Source organism: Budorcas taxicolor, chromosome 17, assembly GCF_023091745.1.
Source record: "Budorcas taxicolor isolate Tak-1 chromosome 17, Takin1.1, whole genome shotgun sequence".
NCBI classification, from domain to species: domain Eukaryota; kingdom Metazoa; phylum Chordata; class Mammalia; order Artiodactyla; family Bovidae; genus Budorcas; species Budorcas taxicolor.
The window spans coordinates 60818830-60835847 of NC_068926.1; the positions used below are offsets into that span (position 1 = coordinate 60818830).

The 17018-nt window shown below is 55.3% G+C and overlaps 1 protein-coding gene across 1 annotated transcript in view; it reads left to right on the forward strand.

Moving 5' to 3' along the window:
• Positions 1-17018, forward strand: part of RBM19 (RNA binding motif protein 19) — a 121631-nt gene that overhangs the window by 70661 nt on the left and 33952 nt on the right. Inside the window, exon 22 of the mRNA XM_052654402.1 lies at positions 15554-15659. Coding sequence (XP_052510362.1) covers positions 15554-15659 — 106 coding nt within the window. The remainder of the gene's footprint in view (positions 1-15553; positions 15660-17018) is intronic.

Genomic DNA, 17018 nt, shown 5'->3' on the forward strand with positions numbered 1-17018 from the left:
GATAGATAGATAGATAGATAACCTATTGGTTTTGTTTCTCTGGAGAACCCTGAGCCAGAGAGTAAATATGTTCGGCCTCATGGGCTGTGTGGTCTCCATCAGATACTCAGCTCCGTCTGACTCGCCAGCAGGCCTAAACAGACTATAAGCAGACAGGCAGAGCTGTGCTCCATTGAAACCTTACCGACCCAGAGAGGTAATAGGCCAGATTTGGCCCTTGGGCCATAGATTGCCAACTCCTGATTTAAAAGAACCAGTTGCTTTTTCCTCATCAGAATAGACACGGATATTGGAGAGCAGGTGATGCGTCTGCTGCAGTAACTGACCGTCCACCCCACCCCTCAGTCCATCCCATATGCCATCAGTGAGTGTCCCCAGAACACAGTAGTAATGTTCACTGCCAGAGCTGCTCCCCACCAGGGAAATCACACACAGACACACACACCCCTGCAGAATCCCAGGGTCCAAACCACACCTATGTGCAGCTACCCTGTTTCGCTTTGGAGAGGATGAACTCTAGCATCCCCGGGCCTTGGGGCAGCCCGTCCGGTGAACAGAGCATCAGTCTGTGGATGCTGAGTATCATCAGTCTGTGGGTGCCAGTCCCATCTCTGCCACTTGACCTATAGAAGGGAGGCGGGGCCAGGGGCCTTCCCCCTCTTCCTCATCTGTCAGGGGGGTTGCAGTCCTGGCCCAGGACTGCTCTGCATTGGCTCAGAAAGTCAGAACTTGCCAGAGAGGAGCACCCTTACCTGCCTCACCTGGTCCCCTGTACTGACTCTGTCATCCTCCCCTTCATTTGTCTCTTGTGCTCTTAGCATGCACTAGGGCACAGCTCTGTGTGAAATGCTTTAGACATGATGTCTCCTTTAAGCCCCACCACAGCTCTGTTGAGTGTAGGGAGTTGTCATCCCCATTTTTACAGACTCGCAAGCCAAGGCAGAGAGTGGGGGAGGCAGCTTGACCCCCAAGCTTGCGTTGTGAGCACGTGTATCCCTTGTCGCCTGTGCCTCCCGACCTGTGATCTCTCCCACGTTGAGTGGTTATTGTTGTTGTTTAGTCGCTCCGTCACGTCTGATTCTTTGTGACCCCATCATGGACTGTAGCCGGCCAAGCTCCTCTGTCCATGGGATTTCCCAGACAAGAATACTGGAGTGGGTTGCCATTTCCTCCGCCAGAGGATCTTCCCAACCCAGGGATCAAAGCCTCGACTCACATCTTCTGCATTAGCAGGCAGGTTCTTTACCACTGAGCCACCTGGGAAGCCCTGGTTTGAATGGGGGCCACCCCAAACATGGGGTGCGAACTCATCCTTGTCTTTGGAGGAACAGCTCCCCACCAGGGGTTGGTAAACAAGACATCTGATCTGTTTAGAATTTCTGTTTCACTGGGGGTGGGGGGTGGCTTGAATGGAGCCAGAGAAATCAAGCCTGGTTTTCTTTTCTCTCCCATCTTGCCCCACGAGGGCGTGAAAACCTTTGATTGTTTTTCTCTCCCAATAATTCCCCACGCCCACCCCAAGGTGCGCGTCGCCCCAGGTCTGCTGTTTCTGAAGAAGCTGCAGCCACACTTCCTGTCTTCCAAGTGAAACGGGGGCAGTAGAGGGCAGCCGGGGGGGACGGGAGACGCAGCCAAGATCCACACCCCATGTGCCGAGAGGCAGCCGGGAAATAAAGCACATCCAGAGCTTCATACTTTGCCAGAGACAGGATAATTTACTCTTCCCTCCTCTGGAACTTTGCAAAGGACTCTCTTTAACTCGCTGGGTAGATAAACAGTGTTTGTTGCAGAGGGGACCTCTCCCTACTGATGACTGACTCTTCCCTTCCTCTTCACCTCTGCCTGGGGCTCGTCGATTTTCTTACAGCCCGAATCCTATCTGGCCCTAAGTGGGTTTCTTATCACGGAAAGACCTCCCCACCTCAACCTGAGACACCTGTACACACTAAGATACACCCCACGGCAGGACCCATCGTGGCCCTCATGTCCAGACTCTCTCCCTCTCCTCCCCCCAGAGCCACTGGAACCGGCTCTCCAGAGGCCATTTCTCTCCGTCCCTGACTCCAGACCCCTCCAGCTCTCGGCTCCCACTGGACTCTCAGCTCCTAAACTTCCTCTTCCCTCCTGTAGTTGAACCGAGCTCTGCGCTGGTTTATTCAGCCCCAAACAAATGGCTCCCTCTTACCAATCCATTTCAACCTCTCCCTGCCTCTGAAAACTTGCCAGCCAGCCCGAGCTTGGCTTGTTTTATTGTCATTTTCTTTCCCAGGCTTTTAAAAATCCTGTTTGTCCCAGTCAGTCAGAGTGAGCATCGCCCTCCCGCTCGGCGCCAGTGAGGGACCGTCCACTCCCTGTCTCCCGCCGGCCCCTGGAAGGGCCTCCCAGGCCTTCCATCAAAGGCCCACGCTGTGGGCTTTCCTCCCGCATCGTCTGCAAGAGTGTGTCAGCCCTCTTCCCCCTGGTGACAACCTGGGGCTTTTCTTGGAAAGCTCAGATATCGAGGCTGCCCGCTTATCTGAGGCACAATCCAGTCTGAGCCCTCTGGACCAGAGAAGGGGGTCCCTCCCGGGTGTGAGGTGTCAGTCTGGGGGCCTGCCCGGCAGACCCGGCGACCACACTGTCTGCCTCTTCCCAGCCATGAGTAGGGCTCGATGGATGCTCAGGACGCTTGCTAAGGGGATGGAGAGCTTCCTGACGCTGTGGGGGTCCTGGAGCGTTCCTTCTAACGGCAGGTGTCAGAAGTTTCTAGGATCCCGAGCTCTTCAGGAGCTGCTTTCCGTATCTGTCAGCATCTCCTTAGCCTCTTTTTCTGCTCCCTCCCATCACTCGCCTGATGGCTTCCCAGTGGCTGGCAGGCTCCAGTGAGAACCTGAGGAGGGGTTGCAGGAACAGAAGTGGGTTACTGCAGTGGCCTGGGGACGCAGGACAGCAGAGGAAGAAGTCGGGGAACTCCACGGTCAGACATCCCTGGACATCGCCCTGTGGGTTCAGACAGACAGCCCCTCGGGGTCACGTACACTCTGGGAGCTCAGCCTCCATGAACCTCGCTCCCAGCAGTGAATGAGAGCAACAGTCTCCACCTTTTTTGGCAACAGGGACCAATTTCATGGAAGATGGTTTTTCCCTGGACCGGAAGTGGGGGAGTGGGGGTTGTTTCAGGATGATTAAAGCACATTACTTTTATTGTGCACTTTATTTCTAATCCCGTGCTGCCGCCAATCTGACAGGAGGTAGGGGTCCGCAGCCCAGAGACCGGGGACCCCTGGATGAGAGCTTCCTACAATGGCCCCAGGTGCCCGTTTACCTCCCTGAGCTGTGTTTCCTGTTTCTGGCATCGAGGACCTGGGTCATAAGAGGGACCACACATGGTTTGTTCTGCTGCACACCAGGCGCCGTTAGCCCCATCCTGGGCCCTGGCTACACAGTAGTCCAGCAGGGAAGAAGGACCTTAAACAAACAGAGAGCAAGATACACGGAAGGATAGAAGTCAGTGACATCAAGGAAGAGGTATGCCTCGGGTGATGGCAGAGGCAACGCTGGTGTATGTCAGCGGGCTGGGTGGGAAGCCTTCAGGGTCCTCCACCTGGCAGTCTGTCCCGCTCGCCATTTTTGTGAGGCGACAACCAGGCTTATAGGTCTGTGTTGACCTCCAAGTCACTGAGCCCAGGACACATTACAGAAGGCATGTCAGGGCTGTGTAGATACATCTGCCATTTGCTCCTGCACCTGATGGCCCCAGGCTGCTGTGCTTGGCCAGTTATTTTAAGACCATGTTTTGGTTTTTTTGGATTCACACAAGAGTCAGCAAACTAAGGCTCACATGCCAGCCCCCTGAGGCTTCCCAGGTGGGGCTAGTGGTAAAGAGCCTGCCTGCCAATGCAAGACACTCGGGTTCAATCCCTGGGTCAGAAAGGTCCCCTGGAGAAGGGCATGGCAGCCCTTTCCAGTGTTCTTGCCTGGAGAATCCCATGGAGGAGCCTGGCAGGCTATAGTCCATGGGGTCACAAAGAGTCAGACACACTGAAGCAGCTTAGCACAGCCCCCTCCCTTTGTTAATAAAGTTTCACTGGCACATAGCTGTTTGTTGACACACTGCAGTGGCAGAGCTGAGAAGTTGTAAAGGCAGAACTATAGACTGTCTGACCCTTGGCAGAGGAAGCGTGTGTACCCCTGGTCAGCCCTCACTTCTTGAGGCCTTTTATTAACCTCTTGGCCCTTCTCAGCTGCTCTGGGACAAGAAATTAGATCAATGAGTTTGCAAAGTAAAAGCAAACAGGCTTTCAGTGGGAGGGGGCAGGGTCAAGGGCCCTCCCATGGGTGACCAGCGGAAGGAAGCTCAGTGCGTGGGCTTCCTGGCATCATTCTCTTTTGCCCGTGGGACTCTGCTTCCTTCTGGAGTCTACACGAACGCACGGCAGCATCTCCTCCTGCAGGACGCAGGAGCTGTGTGGCACGGGTGGTGTGCAACTTGCCATGCTCTGAGCCCCCTGCTCCCCGCGCCTCTGTCCTCGACCCCTAAGTGGTGGCGTTGACTCGCATCCCATTGGAGCTCCGATTCCTGAACCTGTGCAGGATGCTCTCGCCTTCCCGCCCCTTTTCCTAGAGCTGCTGTCGGGACACTAGAGGCTGGTCTGGATGCCAAGTTGCCACCTTGTGCTTCTCCAGAGAGATGAGAAGGGCCGGGCCCGCAGCCGTGAGGCAGGCATGCTCACTGGTGTGCCCAGCAGCCCCGAGTCGCTCTGTGGCCCATGTTCAGTCTCCCCGGGATGCATCAGGAAGTGGGAGATGCTGTTGGCAGCTGTGGGCTGCTGGTTGGCACTACAGTGGGGGGACCATCAGTGGAGAGTTTCTGATCCCCCCAGTGACTAGAACCTTTCTGCTTAACCACCTGTGCCCCTTAAGATCCCTTCAAAACCTTACAAGCTCAACAGAAGTTCTCCCCGTATTTGTAAAATCTGGTTTCTCTTTTTTTTTTTTCCTGCACATCCTCCTTGTCTTCGTCTACCCACCGTCCACAGTCCCCCGTTAGGACCTTGTGGGTCACTGGGAGACCTGTGCCCTTAGCTTAAGGTGTCAGAACAGGCCATGTTAGTTTGGGAGAGTGGTGTGGGCCTGATGGCAATCAACCGGAGGTCATCTGGCTTCATGACATGCAGTCCTCCCTAGGGTTCTGAGCGTTAAGATGGATCCAGAAGAAATGACATTGAAGGGTCCCTTCTGTGTGTGTATGGGTGTGGCAGAGGAGGGGGCAGGCACTTGAGTGGAGGTGCCAGGGGCTGAGAAGTGGAGTGCCCCCCCCCCTTCATTCAGCCTGCTCAGGAGGTCTGGCCGTGACCTGGCAGCAGGCATCATGAGGGCTGTGGGCCAAAGGGCAAGGGGTATCTCTGCCCAGCACACATGCCCATCCTGGATAGGGGGTCCAGCTGCCTGCCCTGTTTAGCATGGGAACTAACCATACCCTTTCCTGCCTCATAGAGACCCCAGGAGGGTACAATTCTAATCCAGTATGAGAGGGCTCAGAGTCTGGTCGTGAGGGGGAGTCCTAGGAGTGGTCCTTCTCTGAGTGAGCAGCAGCAGCGATGGGCAGAGTCACCAGGTATCAAAAGGCATCAAGTTGTACCCACGTTTAACACCGACTTCAGACTTCCTGGATGCTCTCACCCTCATTTCCTATTTTCTGCAGTTACCGTGGAAATATCGGGCACCACAGAGACCATTGCAGGAAGTCAGATACGCAGCAGGTTAATTCTTTAATCAGATGTAAGCCCACCAGAAAGAGGCTAGGTTTTAGAGGAAGGTTTTTTTTTCTTTCTTTCTAATTTTTCCCCCCTCTTGAATATTTTCTGTACTGAGACTAACACCAAAGGGTGTTAAATTGGTTCTGAATGTCCAGCTCTGGCTGCCCACATTCTTGTAACGATTTCATTAGCCTGAATTATCCACTTTATTTTCTTGTAATGGGATTAGCTGTACTTGAGGCAGCTGAAGACCAGAGGGGGAGAAAGGTGGTGGGGAGAGCGTCCGCCACATATTCCATTAGGTCAGCCCGGCAGAGGCGTGGAACCCACCAGAGTGCACGCCCCAGGCCGGCGGGCATGTCTAGGAGCTCTCCTTCCAAGAGGAAGAGGGGACACGTGCTGTCCCAGTGGGCTTGCTCGGCCCAATGAAGACGGAGGAGCCTGGGTCTGGCTGAAGGATGCCTCCTTGGGGACAGTTCTTCTGATTATCTTGTAACACCGGTAGGACACGTGGGGAAGATGGAGCACTGCTGCTGTTTTCAGGGCTCCAAGAATCACACAGTCACATCTGGCCCTCTTAACCTCTTCTCCTTGCAGGAAACACCTGGGTTCCCCTCGGGAGGGGCCCTGACCTGCCCCGCCTACTCCTTCTCAGCTTTGACCTGGCACATCATAAGAGCTTGGGAAGGGTCACTCTCTTGGCCCCAGTACAGATCTGTGTGAAGACAGGGGCGTTACTGATAAGACAGCTTCCCTTTCTTCCTCACTTGTGGGACCATGGTGTCAGCAGCCCCTAAAGCTGACGTCAGGTGCAGGGCTAGAATCTGAAGCCACGTCTGACTCCAGACTTAGATTCTTTCAGCGATGCTGTGACTTGGCCCCTCGTGGTCAAAACTAGACTCATTCTGAGCAGTCCCCCACTTGGCATAGTCCCAGGTGAATTTGAGGTTTCACCCAAGTGTTCAAGACAAAGACCTTTCACCTGGAGGTGTGTGACTGTCTTACTTCTCTTTCTCTTCCAAATTGGACTTCCCAACTGTGTTCCGTGGAATACCAGTGTCTTGGGAGATGCTCGTTTGAAAGGAGGAAAGATTCAATGGCTGGATGAGCTTGAGAAACGCTGTTTTCTCTCTCGCTCTTCTAGATCCTGCTTGAGATATTTTAAAGGCACTGACAAGGTCTGCAGCCAAGAAGCTTGCTGAGTTCTGTTTAGCCAGATCTCTCCTACATGTATTTAATTTCAGAAGTCTTCTTATACAAAATGCCTATGAACATCTTTCAGGACAAATTTGAAAAATGTTGTTTTTTTTAAAGTTGCCTGTTATTTCAAAGTCTTTTTTTAATGGCATTTTCTGCCTGAAGCCTGTACTTGGATCTAACAGACAATGTTCAGTCTGGGGCTGCGTCCTGAAGATGGTAAGGCACAGTTCATTGGTTGCATATGTGCCACCCACGAAGATGTCCATGCCTGGTTAGGTGCTGCATGGCAAATGCAATGGGAAAACCCTCTCATCCTCAGGGAGCCCAGGGGACCAGGAAGGGTAGGACAGGGGCTCAATCTGGGGTAGTAAAGAGTGGAGGAAATTCAATCACTTGGGAAGTAGACCAGCCCTTCTGCTCACTTAGGATGGAATCAGAATAGAACCTACATGTGGGGATGCTAAAAACGGGGAGTCGGGTATCTTTGGCAACTCAGCACTGAAAATGTTTCAACTTTGTTACCAGTATTTGAAAACTCTATTTCTTCAAAGAGTCTGGACTGCAGACCTCTTTAGAAAAAAGATCTCCCAGCTGGCTGTTTGGGATGGGGCCGAGGGGTCCCTGCCCACTCTGATGGAGCAGTGGTCCTCAACCTGGGCAGGCGCACCCTCATCTGGAGGGCTTGTTACCACCTGGACTGCCGGATCTCCCCCAGTTTCCGATTTCAGAAAGAGAGGAGTGGGCTGAGGCTTTCTGACAAGCCTCGCAGGTGACATTGATGCTACTGGTCCAGGAATCGCCCAGAGTTGGGACTTTGCCAGTTTGCCCCAGCTCTTGGCCCCCTCCTATTGTCTGTCTGGCCCCAGAAATTTTTGACTTGAGGGCCAGCATTCTGTCCCTTACATTGTCCTGGCCCTGGCACATCTCAAGATGTTCTTATACACCTTCCTCCCTTTCTCTCTCTCTCTCCCCTGATTATCAGTCCAGCCTGGAAACGACTCAGCCAGGGTCACACAGGCAGCGAGGGCAGAGCCGGGCCAGGGCCCCTCCACCAGAACCTCTCTGGAGAGTCTGGGTTCTGCCTGGAACGCAGGCCCTGAATCTGATTCAGAGATACCATTTAACTGCTCATCCCCGAGAGGGTCACGCCTGCCTGCAGAGGACCCTGTGAAAGGCTATTGAGAAAAGCCAAGCGCTATCCTCCACACCTCCTTTCTCCCTTTCTTGGAAACCAGGCCATTCTTCAGCCTCCAAGAGGCAAGAATGAAAGGACTACTGCGCTGATGGTGATAAGGTAACCTTTCTACATCCAGCTCTCACCGTGATGAGTGGTGAGTAATTGGAAAAGTTCACTCTAAAAGGCACTCTTTAAAAAGCGAGCGAGAACAAAAGAAGGAGGAACAACTCTGAGCTTAAATATGCCGCCACGAACTGACTCCCAAACCCATTGCCTGCCCCCTGCCCACCACCACCACCCACGACAGAGTAGAGGCCCGATTGGGGTCAACACACACCTTTATAACCTTTTGGGGGAGCCTCGCACTGAGACCCTCTACTCCTGGCTGCAGCTTGGCCAGGGTTGTCTGGAGGGAATGATGTCGTTGCTCTCTGACCCAGCAGGGCAGAATTCTGAACCCCATTGTCTGGGCTCTGGTCCCTTGGTGAGTAATCCTGCCCCCGCCTCCCCCCACCCCCGTTTTGCCACTGTTACTCACTCCCTGCAGTTGAAGGAATCCCTTTGGCTACTTTGGAAGGAGCGTGGACCTCCAGGGGCCAAACACTCCCTGTGATACCGTGTGGTTGTGGAACATGAGAGAGTGTGCTGAGGACAGAAGGACTGCGTGTCCTGGCCTGGCCCCAGACACGCTGATGTCTGTCGCAATAGCGTATGCCTCGTGTGAGATGATCAGAGCGAAGGAGGGGGACCTGGCGCTCACTGAGGACTCGGTCAATGTCAAGTGAGTGTTTTTGTGAATGTTTACAGGGTGTTTTCTGTGGGCTAGGCACAGGCCAAGGTTCCACAGACGCAACAGAGACTAGACCCTGCTGTTTTAGAGTGTTCTTTCATCTCTTGTGGTTCTTTCTGAACGGCAAGGGAAAGACAGGTAAACAAGCCATTCCAGACAGTGCTCAGGGGTGACAGAGAGTGGCTGGTGCGGCAGAGGAGCAGCGTTAGAGTCTGGGTTCTGCCTGGAATGCAGAAGGCCTCATTGAGAAGGTGGCATTCAAGCTGAGACTGGATGACAAGAGGGTCGATCATGGGAACAGCTCAGCACTGAGAGTTCTGGGTTATGGGAAGAGCAGGGTCGTAGGTTCTGAGGCTAGGCCAAGCTTGGTGGCTTCAGGAGCAGGAGGAGAGCCAGAGTGGTCAGGTTAGCCTCCGTTTCCCAGTTTATGAGTCCAGAGGATTGGACGAGGCAGCCTCGGCTAAAGGCTTTGCTCTGTACACATTCCAGAAGCTGGAGGTTTGGGTGATGGGTCGTGTTGCCCGGCCTCCCTCGGTTGCAGAAACCCACCTGTCCTAGATGGAGGGATGGGTTTGTCCTTAGGTGTCCATTCAGCCCATCTGTCCCTCTATCCTGCTTCAGCTGGGGCCCTTAGCATCATGGCAAGTCAGTAAGGAGAGGAGACATGAGACGGGACGCCGGGCGAAGCAGCTGCCAACCTGCCACATTCACTTATCTGGTGGGAGCTACTCCGTGGGTCCCTGAATTCACGGACGGACTCTTCATTAGCATGCGGGAACAGAGGGAGAGTGGTGAGCAGAGATCAGAAGCCCCAAGCTGTGGACACTAAGCAGTTGAGATGGGAAGGGGATTGATCCCAGAGTCCTCTTTTTAGACCCTTGGGCAGTGGTGGGAGAGCTCACCGCCTGCCTGTAGCTCTTACCTACCAGCCCAGGATCCCTAAGAACAAAGTTGATGTCTGGCACACCCTCACCTCTCACCTGGCAGCTTGCACAAAGAGCCCTTTGGCCAATTATTGATAGACAAGACAGACCACGCAAATGCCCAGTGAGCAGAGGCTCAGGGACAGACTGCCCACTTGGAGTTCAGCCTGGCTCGTGACCACCTGTGGGACCTTGAACAGGTCACTTCACCCCCTGTTGTAGGTAATGACTCAGGGGTGACCTTGGAGAAATCACATAGTTTGAGCCTCAGTTTTTTCCATCTATAAAATGGGCACAGCAGTGCCTAGATCATGAGGCTGTTGTGAGATCATGTGCAGCCCGTGTTTAACACGCTGCAGGGCACGTGTCACTGAGAAGGACCGTAGGAATGGATGGATATGTCATGTGTGTTAGAGAATTGCTGGTGGCAGTGGTATACTGGAAAGGCTTCTAATACCAAGAGATTTAGCCCTTTATTTCTTGGCTCTAGAAGAAACAGAAAGAAGCCTGCAGTTTATTCTTATCACAAAACCAGCCCTTCATCTCTTTCTTGTTCAGACCACAGTGTTGTTCCAATTCTGGATCCCTTGGGTGGCAGCTGATTTCTGCCCCCTCACCCCCGCCCCCGCCCACTCAGTAATGCCTTGAGCACAGGTGGAGAGATGTCAGACTTCCCCCACGTGACTCAGCATTTCTGCTGGGACGCTGGTTCCTCCAGTGGATCCACATAGGAGAGCAGTAAGGACTTGTGTCCTGGGAGCAGAAGGGCCGAGGCTCCCTAGGGCGTGCCTGACCTCCACTTGGTGTCAGCGTGCAGGGCGGAAGGTTAGCCTTGCATGAAGCCTCCAAACCCAGGCATCAGAGTAGCTACAGAATCATCAGGTTCGGCATCTCTGGAGGGCTCTCTCTCTCTCTGTCTCCCTATCACTTCCTTCCCTTCCCCAACCCATCCCATCACTTCAGTGGAGGAGAGAGAGGCTGCTTCATCCTTTTTAGTAGCAGAGCCAAAAATAACCCCCACTCCCCATCCGCCGAGCAAAGTTGCCATCCAGGACTGCAGCAGGTCTCGTCACAGAGCCTCAAGGGAGAGGATCCCTACACACATGCACACACACGCGCATGCACACACACGCGCATGCACACACACACACACACCCCCACACACACACGTTGTGTCTACATTCAGACCTTGTGTGCAAACAAATTTGCATGCCTGGACTTGTTTATGAGGCCCAGGCATAATTGGCTTGCCTCGCTCCACACCTCAGCGCCCCCTTCCACCTCCCCTCCCCCCTCCCCCAACCCCCACTGCACCTCGAAAGAAGCGAGAACCGTGACAACAAACTCCAGTTGTTGAAAACCCACGAATCCCCTACCAGCCATGCACTCCCCTGGCGTGGCGGAGACGGGGGTGGGGCTGCGGCGTGGGGGGAGTGATGGGTGAACTCGAGGTGAATGAAATAATTGGAAAAGTGAGGTGTGAGTTTGTTACTGAAGTGTGAGCGTGGTGGGGGAGGGAAGGCGGGCCATGTTTAAAAGCCCGGTATGTCCTCTTTATTCACAGCTTCTGATACAGTAATTGCTATTTTGTGGTTTCTATTATCTACACAGTAGGGAGCATCCGTGTCTCCTTCCCAAGCGGTAGAGTCTGGGCTTGGGTAGGGGCGGGTGGGAGGGTGGGGTTCCTGGGTGCCCTGTCATCTTCTCCCTCTCTGGTTCCCTGGTGGCCTTGCCCAGCCTCACCCAAGCCTCTGCTCCCAGGAGACACACACAACTTTCTGCAAAGGCCGCTCTTAAACATGGCTCCGTGGGCTTTGCTGTCAGATAAGAACCTTAATAATGGTTGGTATTTATATATCGCTTATCTCCAAGGAGCTAAAGGTACTTCATTGATTTTCTCCGCCGCCCCCCACCACCCCCCATCCCACCACACCAACCTTTTTTCTTTTTCTATTTTAATTCCCTTTCAGTATCTCTCTGAGATCATTAGTATCGGCTTTATTTTCTCCCACACAGTAGTTTCAAACAAAGCCATCCACGTCCCCAGCAGCCTTTCTCCGCCAGGAGCAAAAGCTGGCTTGGGTTTCGCGTCCCGGGCCGTGGGGCTTAGGCGGGCCACTTGGCCTCTTTGGCGCTTTAAGTTTTCTCATCTGTAAAAACAGGAGGCAGCGACCCTTAACCCACAGTTGTTGTACCTGGAAACGGTATGTTTAAAAGCCCTAGCACGTCACAGGCACTCTGTTGGTCGCTGGGGTGACAGCCACAATGACAGTGTCTTGACCCTCCAGCCATTCATTCTGGGGCTTCACAGGTAGCGGTTCTAAGATCTAAGCCTAATCTTCCAGCTGTTTCAGAAGCCCGCCCTCTCTCTTGTCACATTCTCAGAAGGAAGGAACAGACGGGCCCACCATCGCCCCTTCCCAGTCCTCCAAAGGATGCTGGGGTTCTGTCTCTCAGTCAGGTCTGAGTCTTTTACGACCCCATGGACTGTAGAGCACCAGGCTCCTCCACCCATGGGATTCTCTGGGCAAGAATACTGGAGTGCAGGGCCATTTCCTCCTCCAGGGGATCTTGATGGCCCAGGGATCAAACCCATGTCTCCCACATTGCAGGCACATTCTTTACCATCTGAACCACTGCAGAAGCTCCCACCCCCCCCACCCCCCCAAAGAATAGTTTTGGTTTTGCTTTTTAAGCTCCTCAGGTCCTGGGACAGCATTTCCTTGGCCATGCAGATGTCTGTCTGGACAGCCCAAATGGGCTGTGACCTCCCCATCAGCCCACCGTCTCCCTGGGACAGGACCCCAACTCCCTGGTCCCTGCCCTCATCCCTTATGGATTGAGGCTGCCCTTCCATCCAGGCTTTCCCAGCCGAGCTCTCATATCCCACTTCTCCAGGCCACGTGAGCATGGCTCCTTCAGCTTCTCTCCATCAGCTTTATTCTCCACCTTTTAATTATTTTCCTCTCCTTTCTCCGGACCCTCAGCTGCTTACCATGCATAGGGCGTCCACAGCTTGCAGTGCTCTGCGGAGAGGGAGGAATTAACCTCACCAGTCTCTCCCTCTGTCTGTCTCTCATGCACGTGCACGCACACACACACACACATGTGCGCACGTGTGAGCTCCCCTGAAAGGAGCCAGGCACAGGAGGTTGGAGCCCCTGTGGGCAGACTCAGGGGTTTGCACACAGTACAGAGGTGGAAGGAACTGGAACTCAGTCAGCCGCCCTCACTGCGATCTCAGGCAAGTCACTGGACCCCTCAGAGCCTACACGGGGCGATCCTTGCCCCCTCCTACACTTAGCTTTCCTGCTTCACGCCAGATCGGACCACACCCCAGGGACAGAAAGTCCCCGCTCCTGAAAGTGGTCCCCTCCAGATAACGGAAGGAGGTGAAACACTGGGCAGTGGAGAGAGCTCCGGGTTCACGTCAGACAGTCCCCGGCTCACTCTCCAGCCCTGCTGCCTACTCGCAAGAAGCACTTGCCTCCCTGAACCTCAGTTTCCTCATCTGTAAAATGGGCATGGTGAGACCAATGATAATGAATGTTTGTGCTATTGGTGTGTGTACCCCGTGGCCTGGTTCCTCCACCCTCCAGGTTTGGGTGTGATGTCCCTAGTGGTCGTGTCCCCCTTCCACCAGGGGTACTGTTTCTTCATTCCAAAACTACCTTCAGACATCCACGCTGAGCCAGGCCCGGGGTGCCTAGCCACAGATCCAGTGATGAGCAAGATAGAAAGATGTGGTTTCTGCTCTTGCAGAGCTGGGTTCCAGGCTCAGAGGGAAGCAGAGAATTACTCGGGTGTCCGCATGGCAGCACCCTGAAGCACAGTGGGCCCTCGAACCCCAAGCAGATCAGCCAAGGCTGTTGCCTTAAGTCAAAGCCTAAAAGAGCCTGGAAGCTGGGGCAGGAGTGGAGGGCCGGGCGGAGAGACCAGCACACCCATAGGTTGTGTCTGTCCAACGCCCAGCATGGCCTAGACACATATGAGTGCTTGCCAAGGCCCCCCTGCGCCAAGAGCCTTCTCAGACCAGGTTTGGATCCATCCGGTGCTCCTGCCCCTGCAGCCCCCGTGGCTTTCTGAAGAACTTGGGGCCAAAGGGCGGCTTATATTTACCAGAAGGGGCCTACCAGAGAGTGTGTGTATCCCCTGCCTTCCGTGTCCAAGGCCAGCCCTGGAGGAGGCGCTAGGGCTTCGCTGGAGAAAGAGGCAATGTGTCTGTTGCGGGGCGCGTCGGCCTTTAGGTGGCAGAATAAAGCAGGGTTTGTGGACTGGGCTCCACTGGGTGCTCTCCCACCTCACCGTCCTGCTCATCCCCACCTGCCCAGCCTCTGAGCCCTTCCAAGTCGGCCATGAGCCCCAACTGGGGGTGGGGGTGTGGGGGGTGTTGGGAAGACTGACAGGGTGCCCCCCAGCCCCTCCCCTTCCGGCAGGCCAGCCTCCTCACCAGCAGCAACACCCCCACCCCCTGCTCAGAGAGAGGCCAGGAGGGGGAGCGAAGCGGCCGGTCACGCGCCAGGGAGACGTGCAGATTCATTTTGAGGCCTCATAATGCCGCATTTACACACCATCCTGCCTCCAGAAATTGGGCTGGCCGATGCCTGGTCATGCTGGCAGGGCCGCGGGTTAACTCCTCGGATTTAGCTTAGATCATTTCACGAGAGCTTACGGCCTTTACTGTGTTTTTTTCGCCCAATCGGTCTCTGGCCCTGAGGCGTCCTAGACCGTCGTGGGTAGGTGCGTATGCCCTGGCACCTGCAAGTGTGTGTAGATTTTCAAATAAAATAATACCTCTCTTCAGATGCCGCACACATTAAATATTTATCGGCAGCAATCTTGTCTGTATATGTTTGATAAACGGGCCTGAGGAGTAAAACGGGGTGGGGGCAGGGGGAGTGGGACGGGGTAAAAGCAAGGGAGGCCCCATCCTTTTGTCCCGGAATTTCTCAAAATTATCCTTTTGGGGCAGGGGGTGGAAAGGAGGGGAGGGGCTGGGGGGATGGCCAGGGACCGTGTTTACCTGTCTGATCCCTGTTGGGAGGGGGCGGGGGGGCGAGCCATTTTCTCCTCCAGCACTTGGCCTGACTTCGCTTAGCACATATCAAAACTCAGAGGCAGGTGGGAGAAGTGGAGTTCAAAGGGTGTGGCTGTGTGTCATTCAAGCGCCAAGCACTGAAGAAGCATTTCAGGTCTCGTGTCTGGGATCAGGGACTCATCCTGCGTACACAGTGCGGCCGTGGAGCCGATTTCAGGTCAGGAGACTGTGCTGACCCCGAGTCCGGGGGCCCCCGGCGCGCACACATGAGCAAGCCCTGGCTGGTCAGATGTGCAGGAGGCTGGATCCCCGCCCCCCACTTGCTGAACATTTACCCCTGCCCTCCAACTCCCCAGGGGCAAAGGGAGGATGAATGTGTCCACCCATTAGAAAGGAAGGGAAAAGTCTCCATCAGCCAAGTCGTCCCCGCTGCCGGCATGATGACCAAGGCCTGAAGGGAGGAGGCCACCCACGTGCCCCCGCCGGGGCACATGCTGGCCAGCGGGGAGCCGGCACTGACCCGAGTGTGTGCACACCTGTCTGTGCACACGTGTGTGGTCTGTAAGCACCCCACTCTTCTGGCTGGCAAGGATCAGCGAGTGGGGATCGGTCCTGGCCCACCCTCATGTCTGCCCCTGACCCGGCTCCAGTGCAGGCAGTTCTGAAACTCGCATGTTTTTGTTCCAGCACCTTTGGGGAGCTGAAGACCGTCCGCTTGCCGAAGAAGGTGACCGGGACCGGCACGCACAGAGGCTTCGGCTTCGTCGACTTCCTCACCAAGCAGGACGCGAAGGTGAGACCAGGGTCCCTCCCACCCAGCTTCTCCTTTCTGGGCCATTTTGCCAAAGAAGCAACAAGGCCTCTTAACAGATGTGGGTGCCCCTACCCACCCCCCGCCGATGTGGGTTTCCTCTCCCCTCCTCCCCACAACCCTGCTAATTTGTATGATGTCCTTGGAAGAGAAGACCCTGGGTTTTGTGTTGGAGGAAGGGGCAGTTCAGGGTCCCAGCTACTGCAGGTCAGACGGCAAGCATGGGAGACAGTGTGGAGAGTGTGGAGGGGAGCCGGTGGGTGGTACTCAGTGAAGAGGCCACCAGACAGCCCAGTGGGAACCCCTGGGGTCACCTCTATGCCCACTTCTTCCCACTGGTGCCTGGGGCTTCTGTTTTGTGCTGGTTTCAGGTCAGGCCAGGCAGGCGCCGCTGTGTGTAAGCACAGGTGCAGAGCTACTTGGAGAGAGCTTTTATTTTTGAAGCAAGGCGGCCTCTCTCGGTTTGGGGCTTGGTGCACGGGGGTCCTGAGTCCTCATCCTCTCTCCCCAGCAGCAGAGAGGGCAGAGGCTATGTGACCCGGGGTTCATTCAGCTGTGTCCGTGGTCGCTGGGCCGTGGCGCCGTCACCGTGGGCTCCCTCTGTGAGCCGTGCCACAGCCTCCCCACCCCCACCCCGGCCTGTCTTCCCTTGAGGGCTCAATGCAGCAGGGGGCAGCTCACACTGAGGGCTGGCACGCGACCTGCCTGCGACAAGGCATCTTCGGAGAAGCAGGGTGTTGGTTGGGAGCACACCCATTGGCCTGCTGCAGGGGTGGAGCTGGAGGTGGCAGCTCAGGGACACAGCTGCGGCCTTTGTGGGCCCTGGGAAACATGCAAGGCAGAGAGGGTGCCCTGGGACCCCAGCAAGCCTGCCAGCCAACCACCTTTGTCTCTCAGCGTCTTGAACTCAAGTGCCTGCTTTGTTGACACGTGGCCATGTTTGTCCAGACATCTGCTCCTCTTTCTTCTCGCCTGGCAGCCCTTCCCTTGCCTCCCGTCCTCGTGGCAGGAGAGACTGCACCCCCTGCTTGCAGCCGGCCCATGCACGGCCTGGACACTCACCATAAGGGGTGCACCTGTGGGGGTGCCCACGCTGGCTGGGCGGGGAGCTGGGAACAGCATGTCCAGAGCACAGCTCCTGACGGCTGGCCGCTCTGCTTTCCCAGCTCTGCCCTGTTCCCCAGTCTCCTCGTCTGTAAAAAACGGGGCGATGACAGGTCCCATGGTCACAGAGTGAAGGCAGATGGTGACACGGGTCCTGGCACACGGTGCTCATTCATGCCAGCCCAGGTGCCTTCAGGACCACCAGCTCTCCACCCGCGGACAGGAGAGGAGAGGCCT